General features: G+C 34.3%; 2 protein-coding genes across 26 annotated transcripts in view; one reads left to right on the forward strand and one right to left on the reverse strand.

The window, feature by feature from the left end:
• Positions 1-26,229, reverse strand: part of LOC145246840 (adenosylhomocysteinase-like 1) — a 736,073-nt gene that overhangs the window by 549,388 nt on the left and 160,456 nt on the right. The gene's annotated exons all lie outside the window — the stretch shown is intronic.
• The window catches only part of LOC145246842 (uncharacterized), a 323,121-nt gene that overhangs the window by 231,409 nt on the left and 65,483 nt on the right, over positions 1-26,229 (forward strand). For 6 of the 19 annotated variants that reach the window (XR_013863182.1, XR_013863187.1, XR_013863186.1 and 3 more), the window contains one exon: positions 10,034-10,171. The exons of 9 other annotated variants lie outside the window; for them this stretch is intronic. Coding sequence is in view for 3 of the 10 variants with exons in the window: in XM_080108689.1 (XP_079964815.1) it covers positions 10,054-10,171 (118 nt within the window). In the remaining 7 variants the exon portion in view is untranslated. The remainder of the gene's footprint in view (positions 1-10,033; positions 10,172-26,229) is intronic. 4 more of the 19 variants (XR_013863183.1, XR_013863188.1, XM_080108690.1 and 1 more) reach the window with 1 other exon arrangement.

A 26,229-nucleotide genomic window follows, 5' to 3' on the forward strand; every position in this document is an offset into this window, starting at 1 on the left:
ATGAAGGAAGTGCAAGACAGATTGTTTGATAAATTTTCTTGTAGCTGTAAACTTCCTGACTTGAGATGTGATGAATTTGTAAAGTGCAAGACAGAAAATTGTTAAAAAAGCACATTGTTTGCACTTGTCCTGCTAACAAGGAGGTCAAATTAATTATATCGATTCACCTGCAGTTATGTTCCTTTTTTGTGAAAAATAAAATAATATATCGGTATTTTCTTGCAATTTTCAGGTTCCATTAGAAGAACTGCCATTTAGAGCAATTTTTAAATTAATTGATGGAACAACAAAAAGCCTAACAACATTTACTGGTCCTTTGGGGAAACTTTGTATCAATAATTATCAATATTTACCTCAAGTAGAATTCTAAAAAAAAAATAAAAAAAAAAATAGTGTCCTTCCCGATCATGATTATCTGACAGCAGAGGAAACAAATAATTTAAGTGTGGAGACCAGAGGCTACTTTTTTGAGAGTATGCTGTTGGCATTTCTCGAGAAATTAAACTAAGATATGCAGCTTAGAAAATTGGACCCTTGTATCAAGCAAGATGGCCAACATAAGCCACAAGGTTAATGTGTTTATGGACCAGAAGTGTCTATCCTCAAACGCTATGATAAATTAAACATTCTAGTCAAATTTATCATCCAAGTGTATGCAGTTAGTTGGTTCGAGATCAAAACCGACAATAATATTTTTAACCAACAGTATATTTTAATATGATTCAGAGAACAAAACAGTTAACTGAAATCCAAATTACTGTTTTAAATAGTTCCAAATATAGTGCTTTTGCACTACTTCCGGAAAATATAATATCAATGATAAACAGATGAATTGGATGTGAATGCATTCAAACGATTTTGCCCATTAGGTAAATAAATATTTATCCATTAAATTTTATTAGTTTTCTCAATTTACCCAAACAATAGTCAGTTTTATTCATATTTCATCACAAAAATATAAAAAAGTGTTTTCAAATAATTGTTTGTTTTTTTTTTGTTTTTTTGTTTTTTTCCAGAAATAGTGAACAACTCAAAAATAAAAAGACTGAAAAAGATTACTGCTATCAAATTTGCAGCCAAACACTGGTCAAATTTGATTGATTTTTCTAAAAAAAAAGTTGTATATGGGCAGGAAGCAAGACATAGATACATTATTATAAAGTCATCGTGCCAGCAAATTAGACCTTCATTTTTCGTGAAAAGAAATTATACAGAACAATTTAGTTCTATTAAAACAGTTTATATTATTGCGTTTAATAAAAAATTAAAATACATGGTTCTGTAACTTGTATCAAGTTACAGAATTACAATATTGTTTAATACATCTCCACATATCTTTTTAGAGTGTGAAATTTAAAAGACTTAGTTGCTAATTAGCTTTTTTTTATAATTTCTGTTTAATTAATGCAGTAAAAGTTGAGATATTTTGCCAGTTGTGATTCATAATTAAAATTATAATTCATGCATTTATTTTTCTTTCAAATGTATTTCATATAAATATATCAATTTTAATTGGATTTTTTATAAAAATAGTGAAATTTCAAATCAGTGTTGTGTAAAATGCTATGAAAATGAAGGATTTCTCAGCATTTTTCTACACGATTTTTAAAATTAAATGCTCAATTTTCTGTTCAAGATAGGAATCTAATTTTTGGTATCTTTTCTTATCACATCAAATTTCAACTATCATCACCAGTGCCATATTGATTTTCTGAAAAAAGTTTCAAATCGACGTGTCCTAAGGTCACACCCTTGAATTGAATGTGCTTTGATGCCTCCTCAACTTACATACTCTTGATTAACTCAACAAGCAACCAAATCAAAACATGAATTCAAACATAAACAACAAAAAAAATAAAATAAAATGAATAGCTAAACATTAGCCCTGGAAATTATTTTAATAGTTCAAGACTATTTTGCTTTAATTACGGTGAAAACAATTTAATATTTATTAGAATACTAGAATTTGGGTCCATAATCCTAATTTACTAAAGAAAAATAAATAAATAAAAACTGACCCAGTTTAAAAAATAGTGAACCAATTATACTTGATAAACTTTATTATTTTGTCATTCTTCATTTGTGTGCATTCATATTTCTATATTATATTGCGATGTTTAAATCAGTGTTTCCAACCTTCTTACCTTCCAATCATTATGATGTCCCAGGAAACCCCTACACAAGAAAATATTTTATAATCTTATTTTTCCTTCATAATGCAAGCAATATTTTTTTTTATATAAATTGGATTAGGTAGTTAAAAAAAAAAAAAAATTTTTTTTTTACAGGAGTTGCCGCTTATCAAGACCCAAAGGTCACTCGAGGATAGCAGTTAATGAGTGTACAGTGGTCACCAAGATAACAGCGTTGTAATCATTAGTGGAAACTGGGTTTAATTTGATTATTTAGGGGTTGGCTCAATAAAAACTTGTTTTCATTGAACTCTAATTCACATTGGCACACCAGTTCCTGTTAGATCATTAAAGTTAAGCAACGTTGAGCCTGGTCAGTACTAAAATTGGTGACCATTTGGGAATTCCAAGTGCTGTATGTGCTCTCCGCTTATCCCAGCATGGTTCCCAGTAGTCTACCACTTCTCTTTGCCTGGAATCATGCAGTGCCGATTCAGGGAATTGTGGTTAGAACTGAATGGAGGCATCTTATCTACATTGGACTAAGAGATGACCATATTGTAGTCAGTTGGAAAACAGGCCAGCAGAACAGACTTCCACAGGTGGGCAGTTTTAGGAAAGAAGCTTTGTTCATGGAATCTGTGTTTAGATTTAGGCACAGATAGAGAGTGGGGGAAATTGTTAAAAGTAATTATAGCTAGTCGAGTGTTTTCTGTGAAGGTTTTGCAAGGAGGGGGCATAGATTCAAGTTCACATTAGCAGTATCCATTAAAATAACGATAGAGCAGAGACAACTAGTTCACACACATAACTGGATTTTTCTCCAATTTATTCACAATTCAGTACATGTACAAAGAAAAGAAAAAAATAATGCATTTGCAAAGGCATAATAATCTATTTATCAGTATCTCTTGAGAGAACTCTTGACAAGCTTTTAAGGAAACACAGGTTTCTGCTGTATCCCGGTTGGAAACCCTGATTTAGACACTGGATCTCGGGTCTGAGTGCAATACTCTATATGCTGATAAAACTGACCACTGCTTATTTTTATTATTGAATCACAATATTGAGACGATCCTCAAATAGACCCAACGGGATAGAGAGAGAGAGAGAGAGAGAGAGAGAGAGAGAGAGAGAGAAGGTGGTAAAAAAAAGAGAGAAATATGGCAGAATATGTGTTTCCATATCAACAGGTCCCCAGCTTCCATGCCCTCCTCACCCACCACATTTCTGTCCGGGAGGGGGGGGGGGATCAGAATCGTCTTCTCGGCCACTAAACACGATTTCTGCTGTAAACATCGACAATAATAACATCTTGCAAAGCAACGTGAAAATGTCGTTTTTAGCAGAAAGATCAGTTTTGGCGGGAAAATTAATCTAATTTCTAGAAAATTGTTATTGAATTAGTTTAGGTTTTTTTTTGGGGGGGGGGGGATCCAGAATTTCCTCCATATAAAAAAAAAAATCTTCATGATGTACGGAGAGATGACGAAATAAATATATTTTAAAAAAAAATCACAAATTGATCAAGTAGTTTTATTTTTATAAAGAAAATCATTTTTTAAATGATTAATGGAAATTCATAAGTTTAAATTATTGTCAAGTCATCTCCCTCCTTTGTGGAGATTATTTTCAAGATGGCGACACAAAACGGTTATTCCTTTGTTAAAAACTAACTACATGATCAATTTATGTGATTTTTGGAAAACAATATTTTCATTTCGGCATGGGTACATATATCAGATTTAAAAAAAAAATTTTTTTTTTCAATATGGGGGGGAAATTCGGAACAAGAACTTTTTTTTTTTTTAATTTGATTATTATATCGATCAAAAGGTAAAACTGCAGTTTAGTGGCCTAACCACAATGCAAAAAATATTGTTTTATCTTGTTTTCGTTAAATTTTTGTAAATGCGGATGTATTTCAAGTTAAAATCTATTTAGTATTACGCGTGTAATACCAACATGCCTGAAAGGTGTAATAATCGCTTAAAAAAAGAAAAAAAAAATGGCGGCTTCATACCAAGGGAAGTTAGCGATTATTTCAAGCATATTTTTAAGATTAAAAGCGGTAATAGTAGATTTTAACTCAAAATGGGTCCTCATTTACTAACATTTAACAAAAATAAGATAAAACCATTTTTATCACTTGTACTCAATTGTGTATCACATTATAGGGGAATAAAAAGCTGGAGAAGAGAGAAAAAGCAGAAAATGACTAATTTTGTTCGAAAATTCATAATCATCAGCTCATTAGTTTTGGAGTTTGCACCATGCAAGTATATCTATTATTATACTAAAACTTAATTCATCAACGTTTGTTTCCCTAAGATTTCTTTTTTTCTGATACATTTTAATTATATAAAATAAATGTTAAAGTTTTTTCTGACTTTTGATACTGAGTTATGCCTGAAAACAAATCCATTTTAATTGTTCTGATTGACCATAATTCACAATTTACTAACACACAAATAAGTAACAGTATCACGTTTATACATTACTTCTGTATACTCACTATTCCATAGCTAACTATAATATATAGTGACCCAGCGAGTCACGGGTAGTCTAGTAGTCTTATAAAAACGTGGTTCAATTAATAATTTGATTACCAAACAATACGATAATAATTAAATTAAACTTTCAAAATTTGTTTCCATTTTAAAATAATTTGGGAAAAACTATGAAACGGGATAGTTAAAAAAAAAAAAGAAAATGCTTTTACATCTCTCTCTTTTTTATTAACAAAGATAATAAAACTATAAAACAGAATGTTAGAATAGTTCATTTTAGACAATATGGGATATCACCACAAGAAGTAATATTATTTAATTTGTAACTTAAGAGGAGAGAAAGAGGGCAGAAAACGACTAATTTTGTTCCAAAATTTATAACCATCAGCTAATTAGTTTTGGAGTTTATTCTAAGACTTAATTAACCAACGTTGGCTTCCTTAAGGCTTTTTTTAATTTTTTTAAACATTTTAATCATACAAAATACATATCAAAGTATTTCTTGGTGTTGACATTGAATTATGTTTGACATTTTAATTGTTCTAATTAACCATAATCTGTAATTTACTAAGTCACTAATATCTTAAAAAATTTCTATCTATCACTCTCACCCTCTCCCAGTCTATGTTGTCTGACCACACACTTCCACCCTACTTTTATTTTATACTGTTCAATTACTCTCTCCCTTTCGTCTCTCTCCCTCTCTGTTTATTAACAGTCAAAGGAAATAAAACTAACTAGAAAACAGAAAATTGGCATAGTCCATATCACCATCATTTGGTTTTGGTATTTTAATCTGTTTGGTTTGCACTGTTAGAAAGTAATAATAATAAAAAAAATATGGGTACTTATCTATTTTAATTTTTGAGAATTTTTTTTTTTTTTTTTATCTTTAACGATTTCCACTCGGAATAGGGGAAAACAATGCAAGAAGTTCTAAGACTTTCTCTGAAAATGTAACGTTTTGATAAAAGCAAACCAAATGCACTAAATTAGCACAATAAAATAAGAATGAATTATCCGAACATTTATTGAATTAAAATAAAGTTTAAGGTTTTCTAAAATAATTTTTTTTAAAATAATTAGAATTTCGAAATAAATTAAATGAAAGTGATCATTGTATAATTTTTTTTTTTTTATATAAAATTAAATAGTTGTAATAAATAAAAGCAAATAAACATTAAAATTTATGAGTAAAAATTATAAGTAACAGTCATTATTGGAAAACTTCAAAAAAGAAATACAAATGGAAAAATATCGGTACAGTAGAACCCTGGAATACGGCATTAAAAGTTAGTCAGAAAATACAATACAGTAATCAAATAACATTATAAATAACACCGTAAAGCGGGGTAAATACCGTAACCAGGAACGAAAACCCATTGTATTCCACATCGTAACCTGAATATACCATATCCTCGGGTTTTTACTGTATGTTTAATTATTTATCTTTTGTAAAAATATTACTCACAAAGATACGGAGGAGAGGCTGGCTTTATTACATACAGGAAAAATATTAGATGAAATCGATCAAATTACAATATTTCTTAATCCATCAAAAAAAGAGAAATTCAAACAATGAGTTATAAGAATGAAAAATCCTTAACCTACAGATTTTCAAAGATAATCTTTTCATCAGAAGATTAGCATTGAAAATGCATCACTTGTTAGTATGAATCTGAATATACTTAAAAAAAAAACCTGTTCAGCAAAATATAAAAGGCTTTTTTCAGTGGAATGACAAATTAAAATCAACTAATGAAATATCCTTGATGGGTAAAAAAGAATCTGTAATTCAAGAGTGAATTGCACGATTAAAATAACTTCATTAAAATTTCACACACACAATATATATACATACACACACTAGTGTGTGTGTGATTACATATATATACACACACACACATACACCTGCCTGACATTGCCTGGTCGCAAAATATGCTTAAATATGATGTTTTGATTAATGCAGATTTTGTATTTATTATGTTATATTGGAGCCAATATATAGCAATAATGTAAAAATTTTTAAAAATAATAACTCGTACACACCATCAAACTAAAATATTTAGCTTACGATTTACTTTTTCCTTTGATGTTAATGCCAGAGTTATGAAGACCTGTTCGCTGCAAGACTAAACATTAAAACATGAGCCAATAGCTATTACGTTACGCATGCATATTCGAAATGGCATTGTTTCACCATCACCTGCCAAATTCCATTTTTTTTTTTTCACTTTTGCACCGATTTTTCCAGCTAATCCCTAAATATAAAGTTTCACATGGGTTCGAATACCCTATATATTAAGTTTCATATCTGTTGACCAAAAACTGACAAGAGTTTAGTAGGTAAAATTTTTTAAACATTATATATATTATATATACACCCATACATAAAAATATATATATATATACATACACCCATACATATATATATACATACACCCATACATATATATATATATACACACACACCCATACATAAATATATATATATATACATACACACACCCATACATAAATATATATATATATACATACACACACCCATACATAAATATATATAGAAAAAGATTTGTGTTTTCTATAATCTTTTTTACACAAATATTACGCAAGCATAAATCATGTAGAATATCTGCATGAATATAATTATATGTAATAGTTGACGAAAGATGATCATCCCATGAGAAAACCGAAAAAATTAATAGGGAATTAGTAAAATGATTGTTTAAAAGAATATGCAAATTAGCTTGATCTTTTGCAGATGAATGCAATACCATGACTCATATAACAAAGTTGTATTTTCTTTTTTAATAAATAGAAAAAAGGTTTTTAATATGAATTATCAATACACACAACAACAAAAAAATTATATGAGTATAGATATATATCTCCTATATAATATTTTGATTGCAGAAAGTCCTCCGGACCAAATACCATGGGTTTGCAACAACATATGCCACATACAAATTTATTATGTCTATATTATTAGCCACTATCTTATGTAACGTTAGAATGCCATTTTAGATACATCTATTCCTGATAAAATTGCACCATCTTCAGATGAAGTAGTTTCTATTTCTCTTCTTACTGCCCGCAGTCATCACTGGGGAAGAAATATACACATAACTATATTGTCCTGCCACCCTTTGTAACTGTATCATACACTCATATACATACCATTATCTTTCCATTTCCCAATTCAAAATAATTTCTCCCTTCTAAAATTCTGGCAATTCTCATTGACTGAGAGCTGACAAATCAATTATTCTGGAATACCTATCTTATTACGAAAATGAACATGTAAGACTTTTAAACATATGGCGGCTCTCTCTACACTAAGCAATCATTTTATAAATCTTAAACCAAATACAAACAAATGAAGCATGCACAGTCCCCCGTGAGTAAATAGTGAATGAGGCATAAAAAATGACTAAGTTCAGCATTTGCCCCCCCATTTAGACCCAAAAGTCTCCAAGGCCTTAACATATTCCAATTTGAATTCAGCACCATGCAAAACTGTTAAATAGACATACACAGAAAATTTGAGACAAATATGATAAAATAGTCCCAAAAATAGAGTGTTTTTATTAGCCCTAAAAGAGCCCCTGGGACACACCAAAGAGTTATTGCAAAATATAGACAAACAAAATTATATAGAAATCAGTTACAACTTTTCAGAAAGTTTTATAAAAATCCAAATCAATTATATTTTTTTAATAAATACAAAAGTGTCAATTTTAGTCATTTTAACCCGAAAGTCACCTCTAAGGGAGGCACCCAGAGTTTTCCCGGAAAATCCGTTCTCTAACTTTTTTTTTTTTTTTAATTCATATCATGTTTAATGTTTGTGCAAAATTTTTTAAAATTTGAAGGCGTAGTTATTGAGAAAAGTGTGGACAGATGAACGGACAGGGGTGAATTTACAAGTCCACCCTCCTTTTGTCGGGGGACCAAAAATATTAACCACTCATACTTAGAAATTTAGGTACTGCATCCTTTAAAGTTGCATACACACATTATCACCAAAGCCGTTTTAATATGAGGAGGTTGGGCAACAACAACAACAACAACAACGGTATTTTAATTTTTCTACAAGTGAGGAGGGGGGGGGGGGACATGCTTCCACCGGGCAGCGCCGGTTAAAGAGTCCTGCTAGTACATTATATATATATATATACTAGAAAATGTACCCAGCGTTGCCTGATATAAAGTGTAACGTTAAATCCTTTTAAAAAAAGAAACTGGGACATGTGCATGCAAGCATTATGTTTTTTGTAAACAGTTGACTTCTTGTAACTAAAAAAAAAAAAAAAAAATACTAGAGCTGGGATCAAAACGAAAACCTAAAGACTGAATCAAGTACGATAACCATTAGACTAGCTTGCAACGATCTTTAAAACTTGTTTTCAAACCTTGTGAAACAGTTGACAAACAGATAAAAATCCAATGACCTCCCCAAGTTCCAATTCATCAAATTTGACTCCTTAGCAACCCTTTTTTCCAGATGAAAACGCGATTAAAAAGTTTTCCACATGTCTGAATACACTACATACCAAAATCTCCTCTCTCTCTCACACACACACACACACACACACACACACACACACACACACACACACACACACACACACACACACACACACACACACACACAATCTCACTTTTATGATTTTAATGTAATTTGTTTGAAGCATCGTGTATAGTATCATACGTTTTTCATATAGAGTATGCTGCAAGACGAACAATACCAAGTGACATCTTATGCCTACTCTTCATGTGTTCTGATCCAAACGGTTGACTGAGCCTAGTCATTTTGAAAATAACTAAATCACTTTGTAAGCACTAACGCCGGTCTTGCACACGCCTTCATGGCTGAGGTATCCATGCATTTTATAGAGTTGATGGAAGAGGTGGCACGTTATACGTGGTCAAACCACCGGAGACGCCAAGCACATAAAGTATCCAAAATCCCAAACTTCTGATAGAGCACGACTGAAGAGATTCTTCTAATCTGCTGTCACACATACATGGCATGGTCATTATGCAGAAGTTGTTGCAAATCAGAAGAATTTGGAGACTGTGTCTCACTCTCATGCAAGACAATGGAGTAAGCATGGGTCAAAAAGACTTTGCATTGAGCACTTAAAGAATTGTGCCGAGATGTAAGGATCGGCAGCAGTTTAATGAAGTAATAGTATTGAAGCCATAGATGGAGGACAGAAGAGAGAGAGAAAAAGAGACTCAAAAAGAAGTGATATATATATATATATATATATATATATCTGTAGATAGATAATGAATACAAATACTAATTTTTTTTTTTTTTTAAATTTAACTGGTTTTGTCAACCTTGTACAATTAAAACTGCGTTCTTCATATTTTTTTCTCCAGACAATCCTTTAATTTGGGCAATGTTTACAAATGAAGATTTCTCCATAAAACAGCTACTTAAGTATACAGTGATCACCCATGCAGACAAAGTGCCGGAACAAGTTGAGATGGAAGAATCATGCTCTCAATGCAAGGCAGGTGATAAATCTTTAACACTGAATAATTTGATTTTTTTTTTATAATTTTTTTTTTTTTTTTAATAAATATTTATAATTTGTATTATTTTGACTACTATTCTCATCTTGAGTGTCATTTTCACATCATTTCGGTCAATGTAACCTCCGACCAAAACGAAATGACATTCAAAATGAGAACAGTAGTCCGATGAATCCAAATAATCAATGCTCATCTCAAAAATTCAGAAATTAAATATTCTCATCTTATTTCTACTACGTATCACATCTGACCAATTAAAAATGCATTTCCTAAAACTTGTGAATCTTTGTTTAACTTGAAAACTCTACTGAATTTCACACCGAAACATTTAGTTAATTAATGAAGATATATTATTCCTGTTCCATCAGACATACTTGGGTAAAAGTTCTCAGTAGCAGTCTTATGGAGGTTAAAGTTTCAAACCTTACTAAGAATAACAATATTAAAAATTAGCGGAATATATATATATATATATATATATATATATATATATATATATATGTCTATTATGCTTATATATTAAATATATATATGTCATCCACATACAATACTGTTTTGCTGTTTCACAGATCATCAGTGCGGTTAGACAAGCAACTACCTCAAGCCAGGATCGAACCCCAATCGCCTAAACGACAGTCGAAGCTTCTAATCGTTGCGCTATAGGACTGCTGCTATGCGGACAGTGAATTAACAAGGTTTTGACATTGTCCAAAGTACCTAAGCTCAATTTGTTTTATACAAAGAGCATCGCTTCATACACTAATGGTAATTTGTATATCACTTCCCAAATGCTCAACCTAAGATAGCAAGCATTATAGTCATCCACATACAGTACTGTTTTGCTGTTTCACAGCTCATCAGTGCGGCTAGACAAGCAACTACCTCAAGCCAGAATCGAAAATTTTATAATTATCATTTTATATGATTACAAAGATAATATTTCTCTTTGTATTGAGATAATAGAAAGTTCAATATACTAGATAGAGCAATAAAAAAAGAAAAATTCATGACGAAAATAAAAATTTAATTACTACCATATTTATTAACCAAACATTCAAACAAGGAATTAAAATAAAGAAAAAGTTTTAACCCTTAACGCATGCATTTTCAAAAATAAGCTCTTAGAGGATAAAAATTTCTTACAATCTATTACTGGTTAAATTCGAAAATATCTATATATAAAAGTGTGTGCGTGCGCGCAAACGAGAAAAACTTTCAACCTATATACTCAACAAATGTTTGATCTACAGACTTGAAATTTGGTATATAGGGTATTCAGACATGTGGAAAACATTTTAGTCAGTTTTCACCCACACAAAAAGGAGTGTTAAGGGGTCAAAATTGAAAAATTGGTACTTGAGGGTCATCAGATTTTTATCATTTGTCAACTGTTTCACAACTGCGCATACCCGAGAGGATGGTTTCCCAAGTCTTTATAGTCAATATAACTAATCACTAATTTCTACAGTAAGAAACTAAAAAGGAGAGATTCAAGCAATACCTGACTCAAAGTGGCACTAATCCTAGGTGGTGAGGACTATAGCTTCCTCCAAGGGAGAAAGTTTCATACGAATATCAAATTTACAAGCGGTCCTCAGTCATAATATATTTTCATCAGGGAAATGACAATGGTAGGTTTTTGCAGTTCTTGTGGGCGAGATGTTGACGTCTTCCTACATACAGCACCTGCTTTTCCCAAATGGTCACCTATCTGGTACTAACCAGGCTCAATGTTGCTTAACTTTGGTGATTTGATGAAAACTGCCATGCCAACATGATTATGCCATAGATTTTGGTAAGGGTACATTTATAATTAACAAAAAAGGAGTGAAAATTTACAACAAATAACTGTTACCAAATGCAAGAAAATTTGATCTTTCATCAACCAACACAGCTTTCCAGTTTTAGAACTTTTTTAAGTGTTTTTACTTTTAGAATTTTTATTTTATTTTTCTCCTCGGCACCAAAGTCAACAGAGTCTAAGCCATTCCCTAAACGGCCTTTCCTGTTCAGATACGATATGCTGCTAGTCCTGTGCAGTTCTAGGCGGTTTACCATCACTCTTTGAGAAGGGATTAGTTTATTGCTAATAAGGCATCTCTCCCAGGGAATGCTGACGGGGATAGTCTGATATTTTTTTGCAGGCTAGAGTGCTTCTCCTTGGGAGAGGACAGGAGAGGAGATTGGGTTTTAATTACATTTTCCAACCCTTGTGTCATCTTTTTGTCAGGAGAACGAGATAAATAAATTTTATCACAGCCTATGAAGCTTCCATTGCTGTCATTCAAGATGGCTGCCGTTTTTTTTTTTACTTGCTGTGAAGATTCAATGTTATGTTTGAAGCCATCAGAGAACACATCAGTGATACTCCATGGAAGAATATCTTTTCTCTTCCTGCTGAACAGCGTGCCAATAAGATAAGTGGCGCAAAGCAGGCATTGAAACACATGTTCCCACAAGGAAGTACTATAGCAAACCCCACTCTCCCTAATGCACAAGGCAGCATGCATTCTGCCGATTCGTCTGCTACAAATCAAATAGACAAAAATTTATAGAAACTAAAAATAATTGTAAGAATGAAATAGTAGCAGCACCCCGAAGTGACCAGGTAACTTATCAAGCTGCAGAAAATAACTCATAATTTCTGCAAAATTTATAATAGTGCGATGAATAAGGGACAATCAATTCCACCACTAACAACCATGAGGTCATTACATGGCGATGGAGAAAGCTGAATTGCTTGCCCAGCGATTTGCCTCTAATTCTATCTCAAATCCCACAGCTACGCCCTCCCAAATTTCGCTTTGTGGAAATAGGCCACACTCGTAGATCTGAAAATCATTCCTTCTCATGTCCATGATTTAAAAAAAAAAAAAAAAAAAACTCAAACATCTCTAAGGTTATGGGTCTTTGAGGTGATCTCACCTCATCCCTGCCAGACTAATTAAGAAATGCTCCACTGAGCTAGCCCATCCTCTCCAAACTTTTTTGAGCTTTAAATAAATCAAACACTAGTTCACCATTTTGTAATTAATAAGCTTCTTTCTGATTAACCCTATGGATTTAGGCAAGTCCATTCTACTGCGGATATTTTAAACATCATCTCTAAATGCATATACCATGAACTTGATAAGGTAAGGGAAGTTAGAGCTGTAGCTCTGGATATATCCACGCCTTTGACAAGGCCTGACATGAAGCGCTTTTTACAGAAATTAAATCCTATGGTATTTCTGGACGAACACTCAACATAATCACATCCTCCCTTAAGAGAAAAATTCAGGTTGTCCTCGATGACCGTTCGTCTAAACAGGATATTAATGCAAGTGTGCCCCCAGATCGATCCATGAACCTTTATTATTCCTGATATTCATAAATGACCTCCCTGATAAAATTGTCTCTTGGATAGGTATATTTTCTGATGACACCATGCTCTATAACAGACATGGGGAAAAACAAATGTACATATATCCAACGCAATTGCAGAAACCCTAGAAAAAACGTTCAATTAGTAGTGGAATGGCGCTGTAAGTGGATGGTAACATTTAATGCTGCTAAGACTAAACTTCTTTCCTTTAACAACTACAAAAAACCTTTTCAACCATCGATTGTTATGATAAATAACACCCTACCTGAGAGCCTATATTTCAAACTCTTCAACCTAAGATTCACAGACATGTTTTCAATATGGTGCTTCGAGAGTCTCAGAATTTAGCCCCAAAATTTAATCTTATTTAAAAATAAAACTAGTTGATCGATTTACATGATTTTTGGAATACGATATTTTCTATCCATCAAGGGTACATGCATGAGACATATTTTTTTTTAATTTTTGTTTTTATTAATATAGGGCGAATTCTGGATAAGCACTAACTGATCTATAAATCTCCAATTTTCTTTTTTTCTAGTTTTATAGCTTTTTAAAATGTTTCTAATATGACAATTTGTATTGTAAATTTCCATTGCCAGAATCCAAGAGTGCTGCCACTTTTTTTTTTTACTTGACGTGAAGATTTCATGCAGCATATTGAACAACTAAATAATAAAAATTAAACAAAAAATACAATTACCATCGCCAATTGTTCGAAAATTAAATTTTCAAACTCTGTATATTTTTTAACTTGTTGAAACTATTAAGTTTTTCTTTATTTTAAAATACTATTGAAACAATTATTAAATCAATTATCAAATAATTTCTGATAGGTTAATAAGAGTAGTGGTTGAGAAGCAGAAATCAGAAGCCCACAGTATTAATGCTGGCGTCCCTCAGGGGTCCATCCTGGGCCCAACACTCTTCCTGATCTACGTCAATGATCTCCCAAATCACATCCCAAATTCATAGACATTTATGCTGACGACATAACCATCTTCAAAGGTCATAAATGATCTCTGATTCACTCTCCCCTGATCTTGAGCACATGGTACAATGGGATAAGGTGGCTGATTAATTTTAATCATCAATGCTCTGACCTCCGTCTGGTATCAATTGAAATAAATGGCTTTCAGCTTTGAGAGGCTTCATGTTTTGGCAGACCTCTTGGTCTGACCTTTACTCCTGATCTAGAATGGAACATGTACATCAAATCCATGGTCAAGGTCACTGGAAAAATAGTAGGATCATTCTATTGCTCCAGTAGATATCTCGCTGATGATGCAATTTTCTATATGTATAAGAGCTAAGTGCATCCTAGGATGAAATACTGTTGCCATATCTAAGCAGGAGCTGTAGGAAGCAACTTATCCTGCTTTGACAGAGTTCAAAATAGATTTCATAGCCTACTAGACTATGAAATCTTCCCTGCAACCTCTTTCTTACAGAAGAAACATTGCGAGACTATCTCTGCTCTATCGTTATTTTCATGGCAAGTGCTCGTCTGAGCTTCAATCTATTGTCACCTTTTGCCAAACTTTCATAAAAAATGCTCATTTAGCTGAAACCACTATCAATAATTTTTCCCACTCTAAACCTAAATTCCATGAACAAAGTTTCTTTCTTAGAACTACACACCTGTGGAACTCTCTTCAGTTTCTCCGCTTTCCTGCTGACTACAATATGGTCATCTTCAAGTTCAACGTAAACAAATTCTTGATGAGTCGTCCCCTTAAGTAATCCGATTTACCAAATTTCCACTACTAACAATTACTACAATATTGTTCCACTGACTACCGTACACTCATTAACCCTTACCCTCAGGTGACCTCTACGCCTTGATAAGTGGTGATTCCCTTGTAAAAAAAAAAAAAAAAAAGTTTGAAGAAAGAGAGATAATTCCAAATAACTTTAATTTGCAAAATTTTAAAATGCCTTTCTTAACATAGGGAGGGGGGATTAGAAAAACTTAAATTTACTTAAAAATGATTTTCTTTATAAAGTAAAATTACTTCATCAATTTACGTAATTTTAAGTGTATTATTATTATTTGGATATAGGGCGGATTTTGGACAAGTACCGTTCATTTTTTTCTTTATTTATATTTTTTTTTTTGCGTTTGGTATAAGTTATTTGTTGTAAATTTGTTTTATTTTTACACCTTTTTGTTGTTAACAATGCCCTGGACTTCAATTAGAATGACTATAAAAAGTAAATGTCTACACTAGTCATCCACCCCAACCACATTTAAGTTCTTGAAAATAATTTCTTTCAGAATTTGAGATGATTAATAACTAGGATTATTCGGAGCACTATTCTCATTTAAGTACTCGTGCAGTTTACGAACCGTGCTATTTTTTTTTTTTTTTTTTTTTAGATGGGATTTTCAAGCCAACTTCAGTTTTTACAATACCTTATTCATCAAATAAGGTGAAATACAAAATAGATAAAAAATAAAATCCTCCCCATGTTAAGAACGGCTTTTAAAATCAATGTCAACACGGTCGGTAAACTGCACAAGTATCTTCATTTTAGTTATTTTCAAAGTTTTTTATGAACCCGCGGCGCAAAGGATAACGGCGTTGAGCAGCAATCAGTACCAAGCGAGTCTTCTGGAGCTTAACGATTCAATTCTTATAACACGAGATAAAAAAACTAAAAATAAAATAATTACCGCGTCTATCTGATTATGGCTGACGGAACAAGAACAAGTAAATAAAGGATTCAGTTTGAAATTTCGTATGTGTTGTTCCAGAGTTCGAAAAGATGCACTTGGAGAAGGCCGAAAGTTACATCGGCGGGAACGTTGTGAAAATAAGAACTTAGATGGGAATAATCAGAATAGGTCAATTTTGCGATAATAAGTGTTCTAAACGTAATAGACAGTTTGTATGTTAAAATAAAATTAAAAACAAAAAACGATGCGGACTCTACTCCCGAGAAAAATAGTAGTAATAGTAAGTGGTTTTAGTTGTTCAACGTAATACGTTGCAACGTGGTTTTAACTTGGCAACACGTCGTTGCCACGACCAGAAATGGATTGCTTCCCAGTGAGAAAGCCAACGACACGCAACCACACAACGAAAACAAAAATAGTTTCATTCATACAATAGAGGCGCCGTCGGAATATGTCGAATCCGCCCCCCCCTCTCTCTCTCTCTCTCTCTCTCTCTCTCTCTCTCTCTCTCATTGAGTCTAGAAGCAAATTAACCATATTTGAATTGCTTTGAACTTCTTTTCAGGCATTTCTTCTTGCAACAACAGCAAAAAGAATAAAATAAATAAAAAATAAAACAAAAACAAAAAAAACTAAATATACTACAAATAAATGTTACCAAAGGCAAGATAAGTTACTCTTCTACCTATCTGAAGAAGTTTTTATTTGTTTAGCATGTGCTTCAAAGTATTATTTCACAGTATGTTTTAACGCTTATTTACTTAAAAAAAAAAAAAAAAAAAAAAGTCTGTTGAGTTATTTACGAAAAAAAAAAAAAATAGCGGTTTCATTACAAATTACTACCTTCAACAATCGTTCAAAAATTGAAAATTAAATAATACTAGTAGAACATTACATTTTCCCACGACTGGTGAGATAGGTTTCTACTAGTATTTTGTTTAATTTTCGATTTTGAGCGATTATCAAGGATCGAAGTAAGTGGCTATAATAAAACCACCGTTTTCTTTTCATTCTAACTCAACAGACTTGACATTACTTTTGTTTAAAAGTAAATATAAGCTTAAAAATAAGTTAAAACAAAAAACCTTTTCTGGCTAGGAAGAAGAGTAACTTATCTTGCCTTTGGTAACATTTATTGTATATATTTTTTTCGATCCTTTGTTTATTTTTTTACCATTGTAATAAATACCCTTTCATTCCATTACTTTCGAATCGACAGCCTAATAATTCGATTTTTTTTTTTCGCTTTTAGCAAAGAACAAAGTGTAGTATCTGTTAGTGTTCTGAGACTAAACTTCATCTTCTGTATGAGAAATTACATGACTTGAATCATGTCACTTCATTGATTTTGACATTGTTTTAATTACACCCTTTTTTATTGACTGATTTAAATTTTTAACTCGCAAGCGCGGATATGTTTAAATTGAAAGCTTCAGCCCGAGTAAATCTTTCTTGCATAAAAGACTCATTTTTTATATTCTTATCAATTTAAGCGTTTTGGCGACCAATATTCTCATGGTACCTTTGAGACAATTTAGTTAGGTGTTCTTATCTTGACGTAATATTTTGTTAGGTGTTCTTATCTTGACGTAATATTTTGTTAGGTGTTCTTATCTTGACGTAATATTTTGTTAGGTGTTCTTATCTTGACGTAATATTTTGTTAGGTGTTCTTATCTTGACGTAATATTTTGTTAGGTGTTCTTATCTTGACGTAATATTTTGTTAGGTGTTCTTATCTTGACGTAATATTTTGTTAGGTGTTCTTATCTTGACGTAATATTTTGTTAGGTGTTCTTATCTTGACGTAATATTTTGTTAGGTGTTCTTATCTTGACGTAATATCGCCTTTCTAAGCAGCAAAAAATGTTGATTTTACCTCTTTGACGGAATTATCCACTTTTTCTATTAGAATATTGTTAAAAATGGACCTAAATCCAAGGAATAATGATAATCATTAGAGGATTTTCCTCTACCACTTCTTACAAAGTCTTAATTATCAGGCTCAGCTGAACAGCAAAATGACGCAATATAATTTTAATCAACCATGTAAGTGCGCTTTTTCACGTGTCTATTTTTCACTCTGCTAGAGTTCTAAAGAAATGGCAGAAACACTAGAGGAAGAACTCCAATCTGTAGTGGAACGGGGACAAAAATGGTTGGTCACGTTCAATGCCGCCAAGACTAAACTAGTTTCATTCAATAATTACAAGAAACCCTTTCTACCACCTATAGCAATGGCCAACGACTCTTTATCTGAGAGTACATCTTTCAAACTCCTTGGCCTAACGTTCACAGGAAACATGAGCTGGAATAATTACATTGAAGGCATTGCCAGGCCCGCTGCAAGAAGGGTGGGCTCTCTCTACTGTGCTAGACAACTACTAACACCCGAAAGTATCCTGTACCTCTATAAGGCCACCATTCGCCCATGTATGGAGTATTCCTGTCACATTTGGGCTGGTGCATCTGCTATTGTCTCTCGCTCCTTGACAAGGTTCAAAAGAGAGTCGCAAACCTAATAGGCCCTGAATTAGCATCTAAGCTTCAGCCTGTGTCCCATCGACGAAATGTTGCATCCCTCTGCCTTTTCTACAAGTATTTTAGTGGTGAATGCTCTGACGAACTGCAATCACTTGTGCCCCCACGACATGAGCACCCTTGACAAAGCCGACAGGCTGCTAAATCCCACCCACACATTGTAGAGATCCCTAGATGTAAAAGATCTTTCTACTCCAATAGTTTCTTCCCCAGAACCGCTAGACTTTGGAATTCCATTCCAGGTCCCTGCTTCCCCAACAGTACTGACGTGCAGAAGTTCAAGTGTAACGTGAACCGACATCTTGCTGCCCAAATCCCTACATAGTACCCCAGTAGTTGTTGCCCCTGATAGTAGCCCCCTATACCAAAGTGGCAATTTGCCTTGTTTGGGGTGAAAATGTAATTAAAAAAAAAAAAAAAAAAAAAAACCTATGTGAGAATAAAATTCAGAACTCTAGCAAAGCGAAAAATAGACACGTGAAAAAGCGCACTTACCTGATTGATTAAAATAATATTATAAAATTCTCACATCTGTCCTGAGTAAGGAAAAAACGAAAATAAAAAGAATCCCTGGCAAAGCTGAGTAAAAAAAAAAAAAAAAAAAAAAAAAGAAAAAAAAGAAAAAAAAAAACTGAAACTGCACTAACCATATGCAGATTTAAACCGCTTCCTCCAAAGGAAGAAGTTCCATGGAAATATAAAATTCACAAGTGGCCCCAGTCGCATGTATATACCCGTAAGGGAAGATGACAACGTTAGGTTTTTGCAACACTTGCAAGAGGGTGTCGATCGATGTCCTATATATATACACTTGGAATTCACAAATTGGTTACCCATCTGGTACTGACCAGGTTCAATGCTGCTTAACTTCGGTTGTCTAACGAAAACCGGAGTGTCAACTTGATTATGCAGTATATCTGGCTAAATAGATATAAATAATCAATATTTTGGAAAAACAGTAAAAAAAAATAAATAAATAAAAATAAAAAATTGACTAAAAACCGAGTGATCAATAATGCTTTCTGGTCAGGAAGTGGATGATCATTTTACATTATTGATCCTGGACCTAAATATCCAAAAGTTAACAGTTTTCCATAACCGATATTTTGATCAAATTTGATAATGATTGGTCAAGCAATGTGAACGCTATGGCCCAAAATACCTAGCCAAAAACACAACCTCCTCCTTGGCTGGTGTAAGTATGAAATTAAATTCATCTGAATACATTTCAGTTTCATTTGCTATTTTAATATTTACCTAAAAGTTTAACAAACAAAATAAAAGAATTTTGTGAAAACTGGCTTCAAAATTCTTAGAAATCTTCATTTAATTTAAAAAACTGAGTTTTAGAAGTTATTTACATTCAATAGTTTTATAAATACAGATTAAAAAGCACATTACCTCAACAATTAGTTGTAATTTTATAAGAATTTAGTTTAATCATTCAATGGAAAAACTACACCGTAATATTTAAATTGAAATTTAAAAATATACCTATTAAAAAACAACTTGGCCTTTGGGTCAAGATCACAGTGTAGTATCGCAACTAGCCACTTTAGCCGCCTCAAAGCAGGGAAGAGTCAGCCAAATAGTCGCCAAATTTCTGTATGGGTAGGCAAGGCTCTTACGTAAAATGCTCCTAAAAATGTTCCCGAAACCCCTCACAGATCTTCCGAATTGATGCCAGGGTTCGTTATCCGGGTGTTTGATACTTGCAATGTACTTGTCTGAGTCGCGCATATAGGCTTCACGACGCTCATCTGCATCGGAGTTCATGGCTTTGTTGGCTATCTTATCTAATTTAGCCCTAACTACCTACAAGTCTAACGTAAATAAGTTCTTGATGAGCCGTTCCATATAAGTTATCAAATTTACCGAATTTTCATTACTAATGATTACTATATTGTCCAATTTCTACTGTACACTCTTTAACCCTTATCCTTGAGTGGCCTCTTGGCCTTGATAATGTGGTGATGCCTTTGTAAAAAAAAACAAAAAAAAAAAACCTACCTGCTCTTCATAGCGTTCGCTAGCCTCACACCGAAAGTCCTGCTTAGCTAGTTCTTGACTGTCGCTATACCCTGTCCCCGTTGCTCAAGCTATTTTTTTTTTCTAGGTGCTTCTTCATGTGGCCCTTATTCTAGAGCAGGGCGCTGAGCATATCTGATGGAGAAGTCTCTAATCTTAGCCTTAAGACTAACCCACCATTTACCCATTTACTCCCTGTAACCGTTCCCACTAAAACACACTGTAAATAGCACCAGTCTTTTGCAGAAGTCTTGTATCTCCAGTAGGGAGTTATTCAAATTCCAGTACCCTGTACTGCTAGTTTAGGCCTATTTGTTAATTTTAGACAGGTCATAACTAATTTATGGTCCAAAATACCTAGTCAGTGGAACTCTGGACATGCTATGAAGTTTAAGTCACCTCTTCTGGCTAGCATCTTATCTGGGTAAGTGTTTGGGTAAGAAGGTATGCTATTAGCCCATGTCCACATCTCCCTACCAGGGTGTTCAACTCAAAACCTGTCGACTAGATTGTGTCTAGCCATAAGATCAATCAGGCTCATCTCGCACCTCTGTTCCTCTAGCTCCCCCTCCTGTTGGAGTCAAGGTATTCCGATCCCCCACTAAGACTACCCACTTTAGACACGCGACAAACACATCGAGCTGCAGGAAAAAAGAAAAAAAGAGAGACCCTCTCCCAAGCAGTGCTAGGCGAATGAACGGCGATGATCCGAAACATGCACTCTTTGATGGTAATAGCGGCCACGATCAGCCTGCCCTCCTCGTCCCTATGCACCACACTGATCGTAGCAGACACGGTGCGTTTCACCCACAAGAAAATGGCCTTTCTTCAGAGATTGCCATATGCTAAGACGACATCATAATCTCTAGCCAGCGCCTGACAATTTCTGGACAAAACAATATGTGTCTCTAGTGCAGCCGCAGCCACTTCTAGATGCAAGGGCTGCCCAATTGGAGGACCTCAAGCCCCTTGCATTCAGACAAGCCAAGTTAAGTGACATGACTGTGTACTCACCCTAGACATTGTCACTCCTGATTCCAAAGTCCTCCACTGAGAGGACGCCGACATTGTATGCCATGCTCAGCATTGCCAGTTCTTTGATGTCTTTTGGTTGTGCATGATACTGCCGACGTCTAGGGGAATGTTAGCTTTAAGGCCCTGTACAGTAACGGATGCACTAATACTGGGACCCTTCCCTTCCACTGTCCCTTCAGCTCTATATCCTTGCGTTGGAGTCACTACTTTGCAAGCTGAGGAGTGGGTAGGCAAGTTCGGTCCTTCGTGGAATACCTCTGTTCGGCGGAACATCAGCCAGAGTCTCCACGTTCGCCGATGATGCTACTGTCTTTGTGTCATGTTTTAAAAGGTGACAGAGGCACTCACTACAAAACGGTTACAAGGGTCAAAATCAATTGCAGCAAATCAGTCAGTCTGTGGTTGAGTGCATGGAGGGATGTCACCAGCCTTCTAATGTCTTTCAGCCGGACGGATGGCCCGGTTCAGATTCAGATTGGGCTTCCAGCCAGAAAAGAATTATTTGCAGGTATGGTCAAAGGTTGCTGTTGCAGTCACCTCTTCGCAGCAAAGGAAACTTTCTTTAAAATGGTAGAGCAGAGATGTACACCACTTACATCTTTCCTCTTATACTCTACCGGCTGGCCATACTTTACCTGCCTGCGAAACACCTAAAGGCCCTCCGGCGTTGCCTGTCCAAGATGCTCTGTAACAAGGGGAGTCATTGAATTCATAGACAGGTCTGTATCCAACATTCTTGAGAGGGTTGGAAATACCAGACTTGGAAGTGTCATTGCAATACCAAAAGGCTGGCCTTCTCGAGTCAAACGTTGACGGAGAAGTCTATATGGGACCCCATGATCGAGGCCGCCTTTCCTGACCTCATCCTCGACCACACAATCAAAGGCTGTGGAGCGATCCACAGTTCCTCAGAGAATGCCAAGTCATGCTCAAGAGGCTGCCTAGATCCAGCGACCTTTCGCAGGCTTTGAGAAAGCAACTATATAAGAAATTAGTCAGGGGTACCGCCAATGGGCTGCTTATCGAATGTCTGGGGTTGTCAGGAGGAGATCCGCTCCTGGTGGTCGCCAGGCATGGGAATAACGAACAACTTCAAATTCTCCCTGGCCTGGTGACTGTCCCAAAACGCATTGCTTCTCAACACCATACAACACAGTGTCAAACTAGGGAGTTCACCTGCATGTCCCCATGTAGGACATCAGCAGAAAAAAACACCAGAGCATTGTTTCTTCAATTGCAGTCAACTCCATCGGTATTGGACATATGTCAACGAGGCAACGGCTCGCATCAGTCCCGAGCATTCTTGCCCATTGAACATGTCCCTGGTCATGCACAATAAATAAATGGTGTTTCTGGCGTTCCTGACCATAGCCAGAGTGTTTGTGTGGATGTCGAGAGTGAACGAAAAGCATGGGGCAGACCAGGATCTGGTCGTGTTCTTCAAACACCAATTGAAGGTCAAGGTTAGGACTGATAAGAGATTACATTCCGCGGCTTTCGAAAGACGATCGGTTAAGGCAGTAAGCTTGTGCATACGAAAAGGAGCCAAGTTAAGAATACATGTTCCGTGCCGAGACATGGTGTGCGCGGTTCCTACTCTTGCCAGAACTCAGCCCAGTAACGTAAGCCTGGGTTCCCTTAGCCGAGTCAATGGTCCCTCTTCTCTCCCGACGGAGAACTCTAAATTGCCTACCCCCTGCCCCCATTCTTTTTTTGACCAGGCTCCTTTTCCCCAAACTTGGAGTGCACCCCGGTAACTCCCTCATTTTTTATTTTGTCCCAAACTTGGTTTTTCAAACCCCTTAAGGATTGACCTGCTTGTTTTCAGCCTCCATTAATCCGGAAAACAGTGGGCGGTCTGCCATCTAGCAGGGGTTGGAAGGGCCCTACTAACTAAGTTCTTTTCTTTTTACAGGTTTCCCCTCCATCACCACGAATAAGATCCTTTTCTACTCTTATTTAATTTGTTTATTTGTAAATGAAAAACGATCAATCTTTTCCTATATATATATATATATATATTAGATAACAGAAAAGATTGATCGTTTTTCATGGTGTTAATCGCTACACCCTGCACTGATGATTCCCAAAAGGATGAAACACTAGTGTCTGTAGGTATTTAATAATTATTATAGTAAATAATTTTATATATATATATATATATATATATATATATTGATTTGATTTTGGTAACATTAAGTAGGCCAGCCCCTGGTGTGATTGTTGCAAGTGAGAACTTTAGCTAGGGATACACCTTAGACAAGTAAAATGATACAGTGACAAGGATGACAACAGACACATCTCCCCATCTTTTGAGTTGGCCTTGTGCCTAATTGTTTATTTTTTGTTTAACATTTGTAATTTTACATTTGCAGAAAATAAATGATAAAAACCTCACAGTGAAATATCAGAACAGATACTACACTTCACCTTTTCTGTCCTTGATCAGTGGAGGAAAATCCTTCAGGACTAAGGAACAAAAAAATTGCCTATCCAGAGTGCTCGTTTTTGGGGGAGCTGGATTTTCCCCACATTAAAAACTGACCTTGTGTCGAACTGACCTCGTGGGGAGGCAAGTAAATAGGAACATTTAGTTAAGTAATCAGCATCATATCATATGAATCCGAAGATTCTACTGTTGGCATTGGTTCTCCCGATATTTTTCAAGTAAAAATTATTTTTAGAACGACATCAGGAACTCACGGAAGGGACCACAAGAAGGTTGCAAACATCCTAAGTGAATGTTTCTGATTTTTTAGATGAGGATTGGTTATTCATATTATTTGAATTCATCGGACTATGTTCTCATCTTGAGTGTGAATTTCACAATGTTTCGGTCGATGTAGCCTCCAACCTTCTTCAGGTGTATCTTGTCAAACTCGGGAATTTGGACGGAATTTTGAGTGGAACCCTTTATTTACATCACGGGGGTAGTGTGCTCTTGTTTCATTAGGCATGAATGGATAGAAGTTCTACGTAATTCGCGATTGTATTTTTCGGTCGCCCACACTAAGGATCGAACCTTCAAGGACTCATGGTGCAGTGGTTAGAGTACTTGGAAAAATCAATTGCAAAAAGTGATATTCTCCTGGAGGAAAATTTCTATAAAAAAAAATAAATAAATAAAAAAAATTAAAAACACACACACACACACACACACACACACACACACACACAGAATTACGGTAAATTTCAACCCACTTTCCAAATCCAGAGTGACATTTGAGAAAATGGACAAATAAATAAACATAAATAATAATTTTGGGGGAAAATGGATAAATAAATAAAATGGATAAATAAATAAAATGGATAAATAAATAAAATGGATAAATAAATAAAATGGATAAATAAATAAAATGGATAAATAAATAAAATGGATAAATAAATAAAGACAGATCTTGTATATAACTGTCCTCGTGTGGACGCAAGTAAATATCGATTTAAAAATTTGTTTTAAATAAACTATTTAAAATAACATATTTACGATTGTAGCACAGTAAAAATCTATTATCACGGACCATGGCAATAACTTGATTGAATAAACATGAATAATTAATTTCTAAAATGAAGATTGATGAGGGTATTAATATTTATTTTGGCGGACGTTTAGGAAATTGACCCCCACCTCTAAATTCCACAATTTACACTTTTTTTTTTTTTCGCTTTGAAACTTAAATTTTTGTATTCAATATTGTTTGAATTAAATATTTTTGGATTTTTTTTTTCCGATGCAAAAACAGGACATTACTACGATATTCATTTATAGCATACTCGAAAACCTGTAAAAATCGTCATCGATTTGGAAAGAAAGGAAAAATTAACCGTAACCCCTTTTTTATACGGGAATAATCACCGGTCACGTGAGAGAGTTGCAATTTTTTTTTTTTTTTTTTCGGTGATGGTTACAAAGTAGGTGTTCAATTTAGTAGAACGTTATAATTGAAAACTGATTCCTGACAATAAAAGTCATAAAAAACACATTTCCAATTTTTTTTTTTTTTTAATCTGAAAGTTTGTAATCAATGAGATTAGTCTGAAAAAAGAAATCAGTGTAAATTGTGGAATTTAGACGGTGGGGGTGGGCAATTTCTTATCCGCCCCCCCCCTTTTTGTTAGAAGTGGTATAGTTTAACTTTTGTGTTCGCATTGTTTATGAAAATATTTTTTTAAACAAACAAAACTTTCCGAAATAAAAGTGTCCTTCATTTCATCCCACCAGCGCTAAATCTAAGACCACTCGGGTTCGAAATTCGAAAATATAAATTACTATAAATTATTTTAAAATGAAATACAATTGGAAAATTAGTCAATTTCTTTGATTTTTTTTTTTTTTTTTTTTTTACCTACCATTTTGTGACCTATTTGTGCCAAAAATTACTATTTAATAAAAATT

This window comes from Euprymna scolopes, chromosome 24 (genome assembly GCF_053919585.1).
Source record: "Euprymna scolopes isolate OS-2025 chromosome 24, ASM5391958v1, whole genome shotgun sequence".
Lineage (NCBI taxonomy): Eukaryota > Metazoa > Mollusca > Cephalopoda > Sepiida > Sepiolidae > Euprymna > Euprymna scolopes.